The 17,051-nt window shown below is 44.5% G+C and overlaps 2 protein-coding genes across 5 annotated transcripts in view; both read right to left on the reverse strand.

The window, feature by feature from the left end:
- TM9SF4 (transmembrane 9 superfamily member 4) overlaps positions 1–4,501 on the reverse strand; it is a 44,333-nt gene extending 39,832 nt beyond the window's left edge. Inside the window, exon 1 of the mRNA XM_037497144.1 lies at positions 4,259–4,501. Within this exon, the coding sequence (XP_037353041.1) occupies positions 4,259–4,273 (15 nt within the window). The 5' untranslated portion in view covers positions 4,274–4,501. The remainder of the gene's footprint in view (positions 1–4,258) is intronic.
- Positions 4,502–8,249: 3,748 nt separating this feature from the next.
- Positions 8,250–17,051, reverse strand: part of HCK (HCK proto-oncogene, Src family tyrosine kinase) — a 38,747-nt gene continuing 29,945 nt past the window's right edge. For all 4 annotated transcript variants that reach the window (XM_037497169.2, XM_037497184.2, XM_037497162.2 and 1 more), the window contains 3 exons: positions 14,909–15,062; positions 13,002–13,133; positions 8,250–10,425 (listed from right to left, as the gene is read on the reverse strand). In XM_037497169.2, coding sequence (XP_037353066.1) covers positions 10,223–10,425; positions 13,002–13,133; positions 14,909–15,062 — 489 coding nt within the window. In that variant the 3' untranslated portion in view covers positions 8,250–10,222. The remainder of the gene's footprint in view (positions 10,426–13,001; positions 13,134–14,908; positions 15,063–17,051) is intronic.

Consider the following 17,051-nt stretch of genomic DNA (forward strand, 5'->3'; position numbering starts at 1 on the left):
CCTAACTGTAGCACCAGTGCTTCTTCCTTAACAGGTTGATGCCCACCAGCAACTTCACACAAGCGCTAGTGTGGTGGCAGAGTCCAGTCCTCCTGCCTACCTCTTGTTGCATGCAAGACTCTACCATCCAGAATACAACACTAAAAACAGTTCCTGGGGGACCTCCCTGGTGGTGCAAGGGGTTAAGACGCAACCTATGAAGCTATCAGCAGCCAGTGTAGCACAAGTTCGATCCCCGGCCAGGGAGGTGACCCACATGGTGCAGCAGACCTCTCCTGTCTCACCTGCTGCTCCCCTCAGCAGTGTTTTCAGTCTATCTTCCTGTTCTGCTCCCTGCTCTGTCTCTGGTGGATTCTCTCACCCGCCGGCACCTCTGGACTGTGCCCAGTTCTTGTATAAATAAATAAATTAAAAAAAAAAAAAAACCAGTTCCTGGGCCATCAGCTCAGAGGAATCCTGAGGTCATTCAGTCCATTCCCAGGCCTCTGGACTGGATCAAAACCATGTAACTTCGAAAGAGTGTGATGTGACCCAATAATTCCAATCCTACTTATAGACTCAGGAAAACTGAAAATGTATGTTCACATAAAAACTTGTAGACTAATGTTTATAACAACATTATTCATAACAACTGAAATTGCAAACAATTCCAGTTTCATCAACTGATGAAATATTATTTGGCCACAAAAAGGAATGAGGTACAACAACATGGATGGACTTTGAAAGCATTAGGCCATGTAAAAAAAGCCAGATTTAAAACACCAGATATTATATGATTCCATTTATATGAATTATCCAGAACAGGCAAATCCATACAGACAGAAAGTAAATTAATGACTGACGGGAACTGGGGAGAGGGTAGAGTGGGAAGTGATTACTAATGGGTTTCTTTGTGTGGTGATGAAAATGTTCTGGAAGTTGTGATGGTTGCACAACTTGTGAATATGTTAACCACTACTGAACTGTACAATTCACAAGAGTGAATTTTATGGTATATGAATATTATGCAATAAAAAAGGGAAAAAGATAACAAAATCCAAAACAAAAGGAACAATAATATATGTGAAAGAAAAACTCATTCTTCAAACGGAAATTCTACATTGCTGAGATGTCTACAAATGCATTCAATGCACATTTCCCTAGTTCCAACAAAATAATATTCTCAAGAGCATACTCCATATGCTCAACATTTCCACAAAGAGACACAAGCCTACTCTCATTTCAAACCCAGCTAGATCAACTTCCTATTCTGTAACTTTATAGATTTATCTAAATGGAAAGCAGGAACACTAGAGGGAATTTGACACTGGCCATCTACTCCTTCAGTGACAGAAGTCCTGCCCAGGTTTGGGAAACACCCACTATTCCAACCCTTCAGGGAAGAAGAGTCATTCATCAAAGAAAGGCAGGGAGGGAAATGGCTAAGACACCACTTGAAACTTGTACCCACAACCCCAACTTTCAAAACAAAAGAACAAACCAAAAACCTAGCCTGTTCCCACGGTCACTGAATCCACTAGCTAAGTTCCTCTTCGGTTTCCTCAGAAACCCATATACCCCAAAGCAGCTCCACAAGCCTCCATCCCCAGTGGATGTGAAATACTCTGTGTGTACGGGGTATGGGACTGCTGTGACTTCTGAGTAATACACTGCTTGACACAGACCAACCTCAGTCTACCTGTGACCCTACTCTGCTATTACACATTCCCCCTGTAACAAACTAGCTTCCACCCCTTTTTGCTATTGTGTCAAACCTGAAGTTTCTCATGTGCACCCTTTAAACTGTATTCATCATGTAAGCACAGTACAACACTCCCAGGTGACAGGACAAAAATCACAGTGCTTAGAACAAAATCCAAACTCCTTTCCATGGCCTCTCTGTAGTCTGAGAACAAGCCAAACCTGTACTGTTCTGTCCTGGAGGTGGTGGGAAGGAAAAATACCCTAAGAGTATAGTCTCTTTCAAAATTCAGTACACAGACTATAAACTGTAACAGCGATCCACCCCTACTATAGGCATGCGCTTCTGGAAACACAGCTGCTCCTGCCTCTCTCTGATTTTATCCTTCTACTGTCCTCTTCCAACCCCACCCTTCACCCTGCATCAATTTCTCCAGTCTTCCAGGCTCATTCTCACCTTGGCCCTTTTCACTTGCCATTTCCTTTGCCTGGAACATTCTTCATCGGGTCTCAACTCAAGTCACCCTCTCTGGGATTTCTCTGAACACTTAATCCAGAGCCATTGCATTTTGGCCACTCCCAATCACTATCATCACCTCACCGCCCTCACAGGAATTACCACCATCTGACATTAGCATGTTCATTTATTTCCTTGTTCACTTCCTGTCTCATTAGACCAGAAAAGCTCCACATGATAAGGACCTTGACCCTCTAATTCACAATTACATCCCTAGGTCTTGGCATAGAGCAGGCACTCAAATATTTGTTGATTAAATAAATGTTTACCAGAAATATGTATTGCTAACTTATTACCTCTTAAAAACCTGTGACCAGCAAAGGAATTTTCCAGTGCAATTCTACAAATGCCATTTCACTGAACTTTTTCCCAATGGCAAGAGAAGATGTGACTTTTCCTATAAATTTTTATGCCATCCTTGTTTTGAATGTGGTTCAGGAAAAAAATAGGTTTTGGAAAACCAATTTTGGATCTTCTCCACTTACGGTTTAGACTGAAGTCTGAGGTCACCGAAACCAGGCAGGCTGTGACATTTTACCTGCCATCTGAGGTTCTAAATAAGAAATCACTCACTAACAAAAGGGATTAAGTTAGGTGATTGACAGGAGGGAAGCTGGTTATCAGCCAGTAATCTACCTGGTTTAGAGAAAAACACCACCAAAGAATTTAACAAGAATCTTCCTTTGCTAAAGTCAAATGTCACTTCCTTTTCTGCCTCCCTTGCATTCATTATCTGTTGTGGAAATAACACACAGGAACATCTAGGAAAATCACCCTGGACTAAAAATGACTTCAACTTTGATTCTTGTATCTCGACAAGCCAAATGTGAGCCAAGCTTCTGGAAAAAAAAAAAAAGTCAATTTTTCATAGATCTATTTCCAGGGTTCTGAACTAGGAGCCAACAATGTCTGACCCCCTTTCCAGGCACAGTTCTTTTACCTGCAGCCCTATCCACACACAGCCTTCATCCAAAGGAGCTCCAGCCTACATAATCTTTATCCCTAACTAGTTGTGTGGTGCTGTAAGGAAGGGAAGGGAGCCAGGAGGGGATAAAATATTGTTTTTCAGTAGTTCACAAACTACCCCCATCATAATCACTGGATTATGGGGGTTACAGGAGGCAGGGACCGAAGCAGAAATTGGAACTAGTGGAGGGGGTAGTTGAGATGGCTCCTCGAATCAGTGCCTTTCCCAAAACTTTAGGCCCTGACATGTTTGAGTGCAGGGCCAAGGGCCGGAGAGTGGCAGTTTGGGAGTAGAATCTACTCAGGGAGGTACGTCAGGCATGAACTAGGGGTCGCAGACGTGCTTATAAAAGGTGCATATCCCTGAGCATGGCCTGGCCCTAGGGAATTTTTAATATATCTCCCCCTATAATCCCCCCAATCTTATGCGCAGTAAAGATCAGGAACTAATGGGATAGCCGCTCCCCAAAAGAGAGGCAGGGAGTTGATGGAGAGACAAGAGAAACGGTTAGGCAAAGGTCTAGTGATGGAAGAGAGGAGGGAAGCGGTGAGGGCAGGCTCCAGGGTAACGACAGTCCAAAACTGTACGAGCATTTTGTCGAACAGCTGAGGTGGATGAGAGGACAGAGTTTCTGGAAAGGACCTGAAAGTGGGTTTGGGTTGGGAGGCTGCTTAGAGGTGAGGTCGCATCTGCGGACTGGTCAGGATACTAGGGAAGCGAAAAGAACAGGTTCTGGACGTGAGGAGGAGGAGCGAGGGTGGGAATAATGGGGAGTTCTGTGGAGGGATCTAGGCGGGGAAGTGAAAACGGGATCACAGGAGGCGGGTACCAAAGCAGGAATAGGAACCAGCGGTAACCTAAATCTTTCCTCCGAATCAGTGCCTCCCTCAAAGCTCCAGGCCTTGACAAGCCTACGTGAGGGGCCAAGGCTAGGGAGAGGGTGTCTGGGGGAGACGAGCCCAATCAGGGACGTTCCTCAAGCATGAGCTGAGGGCCCCAGAGGTGGCTCGGGCCAGGTATGGGGCACCGGAAGGTCCTAGGACACCCCGAAGAGCCCCGCTCCATCTCCGGTTCTCGGAGTCTCCTTCACTCACCATCGCCGCCGCCATCTTGGATCCACGTGTCGCCGTAATTACGTCAGCGGAAGTGGAGATTTCCTGGTTACGGAGTTTAACGCCGCGAGATTGTGCCCGGTTTCAATCGCTCTTATAGTCGCGGCCAGTGGAGCGCCAAAGAAGACTTAGCTCATAGCCAACACCTTGGTCTGGGCAGTCAGGTCGCTGATTAGGTGAAGAAAGAGAATGGTGTAACTACGGTAGCCATATTAGCTCCTGGCAGAGACAGCGCCTCCCCACATTCATCCCATTGCACTGTGGGAAATGGAGGGGGGTGGTGTATGTATAAATAAGGGCTTTCTCTGGGCGCCATGTTTACTAGTGGCAGAGAATCCCGTTGCCAGGGTTACCCGAGGTGCTGATTTGGGACAGTGGGCTCAGTACCAGGGCTCCAATGGCAGTTCTAATCCAAAAAATAACTTCTATTGTTTTCTTGACTATCCTGTAGCCTCTCCAATATACTGCAATTACCGTGAGGGTAGAATCCTGACTTTTATTTAACTTCGCTCTACCTCATTCTTATCTGTGAGACTACAAGAGGATTACTATAATACTTGGGTCCCAACCTTATGATGAGGTTCCAGTGACTTAATGTCACATAGTATGTAGTCAATAAATAATTGTCATTATATGCTTATGTATATTCCATTGTGTATATGGTGGGTGTCCAATATAACAATTTATTAAATGAGTGAATGAAAAGTAGAATAGAATGAATGAAAAGTAGAAAAATTGAATGAATGAGAAATAGAAATGTATAATGAAAATGGGAAAGTATAATAGTGGAGGGAAACTTACTTGAATATGGACTTTCCTATGTGCTAGTTAGCTGTCTGTGACTTGAGGCAAGTCACTCAATCTTCTTAAGCCTTAGTTTTTGGTACCTGGAAAAGGGGACTCAAAGATACATGGTGTTCATTTAGTCTTCATATCACTGTAAAGTGCTATCTGCAACCATTTGTTAAAAGAAAAATAATGATTAATAATAATCATCGTCACTTACTGAACATTTTCTGCGTGCTGCAACATTTCACATTTTGCTAAACCTCCTGAGTCTCCCTAATCTAATTCTATCTCCTGGCAGGGGGCAGTTGAGTTCTGATCCCCACCTGTGAGTAACACTGTAGTGGATTATCTGCAAAGATAACTGCCTTCTGTTGGGAATACTCTTAACATTTTGTGCTTTAGCCCCTTCTTTTATGTTCATATCTCAGTTCAGTGGTTACCTCCTCACAGAAGTACTCCCTGACTGGATGTATACAAACACATAGTACCCCACTTATGATGGATCACTTTAGGATTTTTTGACTTTATGATGGTGTGAAAGCAGTACACTGCACATTCAGTAAAAATCACACTTTGAATTTTGATCTTTTCTCAGACTAGTAGTACATGTAGGATTCACTCTGATGATGCCAGGCAGGGCCAGCAACACAACTTGACCTAGCTACATGATCACCAGGGTAAATAACCAATATCTTACAGATTTTTTTCACTTTCAGTATGGTTTCAACAACTTACATGAGATACTCAACACTTTATTATAAAATAAGCTTTGTGTTAGATGATTTTGCCCAACTTAGGCTAGGCTAATGTAACTGTTCTGAGCATGTTTAAGGTGGAATAGGCTGAGCTATGCGATTTGGTAGGTTAAGTCTATAAAATCACTTTCAAATTAAAGGTATTTTCAACTTACAATGGATTTATAGGGATGTAATCACATTGCAAATTGAAGATGATCTGTATAATTTCATTATTTGTTATTGTCCATCACCTACGAAGTCCTGGACTAGATCTGTGTTGTTCCCAACTGTATCCCTCCTAAGGGTGCATTCAAAAAATATATTCATTATGAATTAACCTAAGCCTCACTTTATCAGTTAGGAATTGCTCCAACTGCAAGGAAGAACCCCACCCTTAACCCCTCCCATAACAATGGCTTTGCAAGCTAGAAGCTTACTTACCTCTCCTAGTTTGGGTTCCCCCAAATGCAGTTTGGTTGGTATTTTCAAATTGACGAGAGTGGGAATATTTACACCACAAAAATATCAGGGTTTGCATTTTTTTGTTCTGTTCACAAGGTTTTCTGTAAAGGGCCAGACAGTATTTTAGGCTTTGCAGACCATGTGATTGTGTCACAACTACTCAACTCTGCCTCAGTAATGCATATACACAGTTACAGATGATAGAAAGTGGGCCTGGCTGTGTTCCAACAAAATGAACTTTGCCATAGTTTGCTAAACCCTGGTTTAGGCTTAAAATAATGGAAAAAAGTCAGTAATGCAGTTAATGCTGTGCCTGTTGCTGTTACATTGTGATTAGCACAACTGTGACAGTATTTTAAACTCCTACCTATTCCATAGCAAGGAAGTTGCTCATATCACGGATTAACAAGTGAAGTTCCAATATATGTGTTCATGATTTCACTTTATTTTCATTGGACTCATGAATATAAATGAGACTATCAACCCACATTCGTGTCAGAATTATACTTGGAGAGAGTGTGTTGCCGAGTAAGTCAGCACTGTGGGTAACTTAAGCTTAATCCTGTGGGGAAACTATGGAAAACAATGCAAAATACACACCCAAGAGGCAAGGGAGCTGGGGTATTTATACACTGAATCCCCAAAGTCATTAGTTGAGGATTGATCCCAGAAGGCGTTAATTCCTTAGCTCTTAGATCTTCTGGGAACACTGGAAGCTGAGGCCCTCAGCAGTTTTAGGAAAATAGCCCTCAGGTGCAGTGATACAGATAAAAGCAGCTAAAAGTTCAGCCCACTTTAAGGAATATTGATGATGCATACTGAGCCCTGAAATCTGTCTTAACTGATGGTGGCTGTTCCTAAAATATTTCCAAAGACCCCACATTAATCATCATATAAGGAAGGATCCTGTACTTTTATTTCCAACCAATTGATCAGAACTTCATCACATGTCCATACTTTGCTGCCAGAGGGAGTGGGAAGTGTAACCTTCACTCTGAGTAGTCACATGTCCATGATAAATATTCTGTTTCTCTAGAAGGGGCAACATGGATATGGGGACAACTAGCAGTCATTGCCAACCCTCAAAAGGGTAGGGGTGCAAATGGAATGCAACCTGATACAGTTTTATGTCAGGGCATATTGTGACAAAATTGAGGGTAGGGGAATAAGGAGGCAGTTTTCTAAATCACAAAGAAGAAGTGAAACAATGTTTTTCTTGTATTTAAACTCAAACCCACAGATAGGGACTAGAGGGAAGCAAGTCATTAACTTCTTACAACAGAGCATCTTCCCTATGCCTTTCTTTGCCACCTTCCAGGGAAAGAATGCATGCAGCTTTTCCATAGAATTGCTGGTACAATGTCCCGTGTTTTTGTTTTTCATTTAATAGACTTCATGTTTTAGAGCACTTTCAAATTTATAGAAAAATGAGTGGAAAGTTCTCAGATACCTCCTCATCCAGCTCCCACTTTCCCCTATTAACATCTTGCTGTGGTGTGGTAAACATGTTGCAATTGATGAGCCTACATTGACATGTTATCATTAACCTAAATCCATAGTTACATTAGGATTTGCTCTTTGTGTTGTACATTCTATCTTCTATAGAGATATATATCCACCTTGGAAAGTATCACAGAGAATAATAGTTCCATTGCCCTGAAAATCGCCATCTATTTATCCCTCTCTTTCTCCCCTCCAAACCCCAGTTACCACTGGTCTTTTTCTGTCTGTTTAATTTTGCCTTTAACAGAATGCTTATGTAGCTTGAATCATACAGTATGTAGCTTTTTCAGATTGACTTTTACTCAGTGGTATGTTTTTTAAGGGTCTAAAGTTTTAAGGTTCTTCCATATCTTGATAGCTCATTTCTTTCTTTTTTTAAAAAAAAGATTTATTTATTTTTATGCATACAAGAGCTGGGGTACAAGCCAGAGGTGCGGGGGGGGTGGTGAGAGGATTCACCAGAGACAGAGTGGGGAGCAGACAGGCAGACTGACTGAAATACACTGCTGAGGGGAGCAGTGGGCAAGACAGGAGAGCTCTGCTGCGCCATGTGGGTTGCTCCCTGGCCAGCTGGGGATTGAACTCGTGCTGCAGAAGCTGAGGGTTGCTTTATAGTGCTGTGCTTAACCCCTTGCGCCACCATGGAGGCCCCTTAATAGCTCATTTCTTTTTATCATAAACAAAATTCCATTATATGGATATATCACAGTTCATTCACTTTCTGAAATTTGCTTTCAACTTTCGACAATTATAAATAAAGTGGTTATAAACATTAGTGTGTAGGTTTTTGTGTGGACATAGGCTTTCGACTCATTTGAGTAAATACCAAGGAGTGCCATGGCTGGAAGTATGGCAAGAGTGTGTTTAGTTTTGTAAGAAACTGCCAAGTGTCCTCCAAAGTGGCATCACCATTTTGTCTTCACACCAGCAATGGATGAACATTCTTGTTGCTGCACATCCTTGTCAGAATTTGGAGTTGTTGGGATTCTGGATTTTAGCCATTCTAATAGGTGTGAGGTGGTAACTCATTGTTTTAATTTGTATTTCTCTATTGACACATGATGGTGGGCATCTTTTCATAAGTTTATCTGATACCTGCACATCTCCTCCTTCTGTGAGGTATCTGTTTGGGTCTTTCCCCCAATTTTAAATTGGGTTGTTTTCTTATTGTTGAATTTTAAGAGTTCATTGTATATATTGGATATCAGTCCTTGCAAATATTTTCTCCTAAATCACATCTTGTCTTTCATTTTCTTAACAGTATCTTTATCAGAGCAGAGTTTTAAATTTTAATGAAATCTAGTTTGTACATTTTGGGGGGTCATGGTTCATGCTTGTGGTGTTTGTTATACCTTTCCCCGTGTTTTTCTGAAGTTTGTGAAGATATTACCTTACATGGTCAAAAGGATTTTGCAGGTGTGATTAAGAATCTTGAGATGGAAAGGTTAGTCTGGATTATCCTGGTGGGTCCAAAGTAATTACAGTAGTCCTTACAGGGAGAGAGGGAAGCAAGAGACTGGAAGTCAGGAAGATGTGGTTATGGAAGCAGAGTCTAGAGCGAAGAGTAGAAAGGAACCACTAGTCAAGGAACAAGCAGTCTCTGGAAGCTGAAGAGGCATGATTCTCCCCTTGAGCTTCCAGAAGGTGTGTAGCCCTGCCAACCCAGTTCAGACTTCTTACCTCTGGAACTTCGAGCTAACAATTTTGGCCTATTTTAAGCCAACAAGTTTGTGGCAATTTGTTACAGTAGCAACAGAACAATAATACAGCCTGCAACAATTTTTGGCAGTTAGAAACTCCTAACATTGAATCTCACTCCTCTGGGAGTGTCCTTTCCCCTTTTGGTATTATCTTACAGCAAAAAGGCAAACAGATATTTAGGAACTGGCTGGACAAAAAAAGCTAATCTGTCAGTGAAGCAGTGGGGTACCGTCCAGGGTGAGGCAATTCACCAGAGAGTGGGGAGCAGAACAGGCAGATGTACCAAAATACACTGCTGAGGGGAACAGCGGGCAAGACAGGAGAGGTCTGCTGCACCATGTGGGTTGCTCCCCAGCTGGCTAGGGATCAAACTCACGCAGCAAAGGCTGCGGATAGCCTCACAAGCACTGCGCTCAATCCCCTGTGCCATCAGGGAGGCCCAGCATTAGTACCTTTTATTTAAATATTTATTTCATTAATTTTAAAGTGCCCCATCCAAACCACAGATATAACTAGAATCCAACTGTCCCAGGAAATAGAAATATCAACTCAGGGGTTCTCCTGAGAATGGCAGATTGTAGATTGCTAGATTCAAAAAGAGATTGTCCAGTCCACCCCGCCCACTTGACAGATGAGGGCTGTGGTTAGAATGAGGGCAGATGCTGCAGAGTTGGAAGGGTGGGTAGGGACTTGGCAGCCAGTCCTGGAGTCACAGGCACAGCCTTGGAGCCTGGCCCTGCCCTGGTCCTGCCCATCATGGCTGCTGCTGGTACTGGCTCTCGGTGGCTGTGTAGAAGTCTTCCAGCACACTCTGGATATATTCGAAGGTGGGCCGCTCCTCAGGGCGGTTCTTCCAGCAGCGAGTCATGATGTTGTAGAGCTCCTCTGGGCAGTGCTCTGGTCGAGGCATCCGGTATCCACGCTCCAGAGATCGGATCACCTCCGGGTTTGACATCCCTAAGAACGAGCCATGCAATTAAAAGGGGAAGAGTTGGGATAGCAGCTCCGGAGTGCGGGTGGGGGGCGGGGGCGGTAGACACTGCAGCCTCCCCAGTGGTCTTCACTCCTCACCTACCTGTAGGAGGTGTGCCTGTCCTGCTGTGAAAGTACAACTTCCCTTCCCACCCTCCCTTGCAGCTGTGGCAGGGACACACTTCCTAGTTTGGGCCTCGGGAGCTGAGGGGGAGTCCCCTGGGAGACTTCCAGGAAAGGCTTTCCTCCCTGATAAGAAAAGAGGTGTGGGGGCCACACCCTTCCTCCTTCCTTTGGACACTATGAGACAATGTGATTGTTGGAGCAGCAGCAGCCATTTCACCACATGAGGAAGACAGTCACAGAGAAAGTCCTGAGAGTGGTTGAGCTAATTAACCAGGCACCAACGCCAGACTCCTTGTTATTGGCTATTGTTCTGGCCTTTCTTAGTCTGTCATTTTGTTACTTGCAGTCTAGTATATCCTGATGGATACAGAGCTCCAGAATCCATTGCCTGGCTTTTACTGGTGTACCCAGTGTTGATGTCACCTTATGAGTGGGACCACTATTCAATTTAAGTTTATGTTAATTATCCTTTAAAAGAGCTGTTTACATGATTATGATGATCCCCAGATTTATATTACCAACCTTGAACTCCAAGTTCAACTATTCAAGGACTTCCTTGAACATCTTAACTTGTTTGCTTACAAATCACCTTAGGAATGTAACAAGGCTGAAACAGAGCTCTTGAATTTTTACCCCCAGACCATTACCCACCCAGTTGCTCAATGAAAACCAGGAGAATTATCCTGGATTCTTCTCTGTCCATCACCAGCCACACCCTTTCTTCCTTTGAAATGTATAATCAACCCATTAACTGATCTCTAGTGCCATCTCTGCCTGTGACTCTGAGGGCTGCCACACCTACCTGCTTGTGATCTGTTCTGCACTCTACACTTAACCAAACAAAGCATCACTTAAAGATGGAATCAGGTGATGCCACTTCTTTGCCCAGAACCTCCAAGGGCTTCCGTACACTTAGATTAGACTCATTCTTTCCACCAACCTCACTATCTACCACCTGCTCTCATTCCTGGTCCCAGCTCCCTGACTTCCTTGCTATTCTCCATGCATACTCAGGCCCTAGAACCAGCAGTGTCTTCTGCCTGGAATGCTTTCTCTAGATCCTTTCTCAGCTTTCCTTCAGCTCAAATATGATCTGCTCTGACAGGTACTTCCTGTCTACAGAAACCCAACACCACCCCCTTCTCCCACACCACTGCCTCATGTTCTTCTCAACTTGATCTCCATCTGAGAGGGTGTGTCTGTTCAGGGCGTGTCCCTCCAGGCTGGAACCTCAACTCCTCACAAGCAGGAATGTTGTCTCTCAATGTTATCTTCAGTTCTAAATACATGGTAGGAATTCAATAAATACTGTTAAATGAACTAAGCATCTATATCACCTTACTTCTAATTTTCACAACCATCCACACAAGGTAGATACCATTACTTAAATTTTTTATAGGTGAAGACACTGGGATAGGAGAAGAAAACTCACTTAGAATTCAATTTCAGGACAGTTTTTGTAAAATGTCAGGGACTCTTTATATACACCTTACCCTTTCACCCCTGTGCTTTGGTTCAGACATCCCAGGAGACCTCCCAACCGAAAAGGAACTGAGAACAACAGTATTTACTGAGTCCCAGGCAATCAACATGTTGGGTATGTTTTTGTAGAATGGTATGGTCCATGGGTATAGCATGCTGTCCACAGGCAGCAGGATTTATCCAGGAATGCATACATTTATCCATCAACAAAAAGTTACTAAGTACCCACGATATGCCAAGCATAGAGGCAGGCAGTGAAGATACATCTGTGGGGAAGGCAGACATCATTTCTAGTCTGATGGGGAAAATATAGAACAAACATACAGTTACCAACTGTGATGGATGCTGTGACTGAAACAGCTCAGGGCACTATGAGACAGTCACCAGAGAGATGTGTGGTGCTTTAGAAGGCTGGGAGGTGGGGTGCAGTGGGAGATAAAGCTGGAGAACGAGGGAAGGATTGGGTCATGCAGGATTTACAGGCCATAATTAGGAGTTTGGGATTTTGTCCTAGTTATAGTGGAAAACAGAGAAGGGATGGGATCTGGTTCACAATTATAGAAAAAATTTTCTGGCTGTTAGTGGAGAATGGTCTACAGGAGAGTGGGGAGGAAGCTGGGAGCTGGCTAGGAGGCCTCTGCACCACTGAGCTGAGAGGTGACATTGGCAGAAGCTGTGGGGTTATAGGCGGGCAGACTTGAGATCTGTTTTGGAGTCAAATGGCTAGAACCTTGTTGGACATAGTCAGTAAGAGACAGAAGAGGAAGGACCAAGGAAACCTGAGATTTCAGACTGAAGAAATTTGGAGAGGGTAGTAGTGCCCTTACTAAGAGGCGAGAGTGAAGGGGAGGTTGGGGGTGAGGATCAAGAACTCAATCCAAATGGAAACACTCATAAGAGAAGGGAATCAGGCTGGGCCCTGGAAGCAGCCCAAGCTCGTGTCACTTCCCTACCTGGGTAAGGGATCCGGCCGTAGGTGACAATCTCCATGAGCAGGATACCAAAGGACCAGACATCTGACTTGATGGTGAAGGAGCCAAAGTTGATGGCTTCTGGAGCTGTCCACTTGATGGGGAACTTGGCCCCTGTGAGGTTGGACAGAGGGGGGGTCAGTGAGAGCCTGGCAAGCAGCAGGGCTGGGAACATGACCTGCTCCCAGCAGAGCTGCGATTTTCCTCAATTTGGCCTCCATGGATGCAGGTAACACTATCCTGAAGACAGGGAGCTCTGGGGTGTGGCAGGAGAGGTGACTCTCTGGGGCCACCTTGTTAATTCAACTGATACCTTGGTGAACCACACATTCTCGAGCAAAAACCTAGAGGTCACAGAATCTATGGGGACAGGAGGATACTGGGGGCCTTGGAATTGATACTTTAGCCCCTTACCCCTGGTAAGGGTGGGGAGGAAGATTTTGGCTCTTGACCCCTGAGGTGTCCAGCACTCACTGGATGTCTCCCCACCTATTCCTCCCCTCCTTGGTCTGGGAGGAGCTTAGTTAACTCAGGTCAGTGATTCCTGTCTTATTTCCACTGGGGTTGATGAGTGTGGTCTCCAGGACACATGTTCTTTGGAGTGTGGTGAGACCTGTTTATCACTGAGAACGTAGTCCAGTTTTCCAAATGCTCTATGTGATTCCCCCATCCCATCCATCTTTGGGATTGAGAGTATTTTCTTTATTCCTGCTTATCCTCTCCTGGCATAGACATCATACATTCTACTACTGTTCTTCCAGTGCTTACCCTCAGTTTGGATTCTTTATTATTGCATCATAATAAATACGAAATTAAGAGCACAAATCTTTCGGATACAATATGGCACATTTTCTACATGTATGTGCCTATGAAATCACCCCTCAGGTCAGAATAGGTCAGTATCTCACAAGGCTCACCCTTCCCCTAGTCAATACCTGCCATCCTGACCTCTGTTGCTAGAAATGATTTTTGCCTATTTTTTTCTTTAGAACTTGTATTGAGATAGATTCACAGACCATATAATTCAACCATTTTAAAGTGTATAATTCTGTGATTTTCAGTCTATTCAAAAGTCATGAATTTTAGTTTCTCCTCACTCCTCCCCAAAACCCCACAGCAGTCACTCTCCATTTCTCTCCACCACCCTTCTCTATCCCTACACAACCATTCATCTCTTTTCTGCCTATGGATCCACTTGCACTAGACATTTCACATAAATGCAGCTATACAGTGTGTGGTCTTTGTGGCTGGCTTCTTTCACTTCACATGGTGTTTTAAAGTTCACCCGTGTTTGGCACGCATCAGTGCTTCCTTCCTTTTTTATGGCTGAACAAATTGCACGGTATGGACATATCACCTTTTGTTTATCTGTCACTTGTGGACATTTTGGCTGTTATGAATAAGGCTGCTACAAATATCGCATATGAGTTCGCCTGTTTCTGAATCTTAGTTAAATGCAACCATCCAGCATGTGCTTTTGGGGGTGTGATTCCTTCCCTTTTGATATTAAACCTCTGAAATCATCCATCTCGTAGTACATAGCATTGGTTTGTAACTTCCCATGGCTACATAATGTTCTAGTCTGCTAGTATACCATCATTTATATACCTATTCTACTATTTGTGGACATGTGGACTCTCCCTGTTTTTTTTTCTTTTACACAGAGTTGCTCTTATACTTAATTTCAACGTGTACTTGCATAACTCAATCTTATCGACCAGAGCCCCCAGATGAGACTCTGGAAGCCAGAGCTCTATATCCAGAAGGATTTCATTAAGCTAAATAACACACAACCCATACCGGGACAGACCTTTATATTTTACCAATCACTTTCACAAGTGTAACTCTCAGGACTTGAGGGGCGGCAGGGGCCCCTGGGCACTCCCTACCTTCCCGCGCTGTGTACTCATTGTCCTCAATGATCCGCGCCAGGCCGAAGTCGGCAATCTTGCACACCAGGGATCCAGAGACCAAGATGTTGGCAGCTCGGAGGTCTCGGTGGATGTAGTTCCTCCTCTCAATGAAGGCCATTCCTTCTGCAATCTTCACCCAAAACAAAGACACTCACACCCCTCTCCTTTTCTGGGGACAACTTAGGCTCATGTCTTACTCTGCTGTATCTCTTACACCATCGTCACCTCCAAAACTTCATCTTCAAGCCCAGGTAGGGAAAATTCATTTTTTCATTCAGACCTGGCCCAGCCCAAGGTGGGCCTCACTCAAAAGCCAAAGAGGAGCATCCAAGTACGAAAAGTGGGAAAATACGTGCACCGGCTCCCTCTCTTTTTTTTTTTTTTTTTTTTTTTTTAAGATTTATTTATTTATTTATACAAGCACTGGGTACAGTCAAAAGCACGGGAGGGTGAGAGAATTCACCAGAGCCAGAGCGGGGAGCAGAGCAGGCAGAAGGACCGAAGGACACTGCTGAGGGGAGCAGCGGGCGGCGAAGGACACTGCTGAGGGGAGCAGCGGGCGGCAGGAGAGGTCTGCGCGCCATGCGGGTCCCTCTTCCAGTGGCCAGGGAGCAGCCGGGGATCGAACTAGCGCTGCAAAGGCCGCGGGCAGCTTCGCAACCCAGTGCTCAACCACTGCGCCACCGGGGAGGCCCAGCTCCCTCTTTTTTGTTGAGAGGGTGCCAGGCTCAGGTTGGTATATCTCTGTCTGTCCATGAAGGCTAGGGGGATCCTCAGGACCTGGGCCAATTTGGGGTCTTCTCTAGAGTTTTGACACTTGCAGGGAACACTCTGAGGACTAAGCAAAAGTATTATTTCTCTAGGACACTCACACCCCTCTCCTTTTCTGGGGACAACTTAGGCTCATGTCTTACTCTGCTGTATCTCTTACACCATCGTCACCTCCAAAACTTCATCTTCAAGCCCAGGTAGGGAAAATTCATTTTTTCATTCAGCAAATATCTACTGAGAGCCTTGTAGACACCAGATATGCTACTTGAACAGGTGGTAAGTTAAGTAAAATTCCTGCAGGTGGTAGTAAGAACCACAGAGAAAGGATAAAGCAAGGTAACAGGATTGTTTTGGATTAGGTGGTCAGGGAAACCTACTTTGAGGTGACATTTTAGCAAAGATCTCAATGATGTAATAAGTGTGTCAAATGAGAGCATCCTGGCAGGCAGCCTACTAGGTGCAAAGACCTGGGGGTAGGCCTGAACTCAGGTTTTCGTGGACCAGCAGAGACCAGGGTGGCCGAACAGATGCTGTCATAGGGAGAGCACAGGGAACTGAGGCTGAGAGGGAGGCAACTGATGATTAAGAAGCTTGTAAGTTCAGAGAGGAGGATGGATTGTATGCTGAGCACGATGAGAAAATAGGGGCTTTGAGCAGGGATGTGACAGGGCCTGGTGTGTATTTTACTGTCATCATGGCTGCTGAGTGAATAATAAATAGACTGCGGAGGACTGGTATTCATAATGGGGCAGCCTCTGATGGAGAGATGTGGGTTTCCTTAGAGACAGTCTTACTTACAAGGGTTTGTGCAAAAGAGGTTTAAGATGAACCCTCAGGCACGAGAAAGCAGCATTATCATTTAAAAACTGGCCTTGGAGCTGCTTGAGGCAGGCGTTGTCATAACCTGTTTTACTGAGAATAGACCCTTGTTCCAGATCACATCACCTGGAAAATTCTGAATGTTGGACTCAAGCCAGGTGGGTTTCTAATCCCAGTGTCCAAGCTGCCTCTCATTACCCAGAATGACAGTGTGCTGGAGGACTGCAGCTGAATGCAATCTGGTGAGATTAGATGGGGACTGAGGGGTCTGCCCATACAGACAACTGAGTCCACCAAGCAGCTCAAGGTCTAGGCAAGAGGGTGCTGCACTAGCAGTAAATGGCCAGCAGGGGGCACTCGTGGCTGTTGAATCAGAGGTTTCAGGCTCCAAGCTTTCCAACAAAACCTTGAGACTTCATGATTTTGTTTGGGGTAGCTGACAGAGGGTGGGTAAGGCAGAAAGTCTTGGCATGGGGGGTGTGGGAAATTCATAAGGACGGGCCATTATGTTCATAGCAGCTTGTAGCTT

This window comes from Talpa occidentalis, unplaced genomic scaffold (assembly GCF_014898055.3).
Source record: "Talpa occidentalis isolate TD23 unplaced genomic scaffold, MPIMG_talOcc4v2.1 talOcc4.10, whole genome shotgun sequence".
NCBI classification, from domain to species: Eukaryota; Metazoa; Chordata; class Mammalia; order Eulipotyphla; family Talpidae; genus Talpa; species Talpa occidentalis.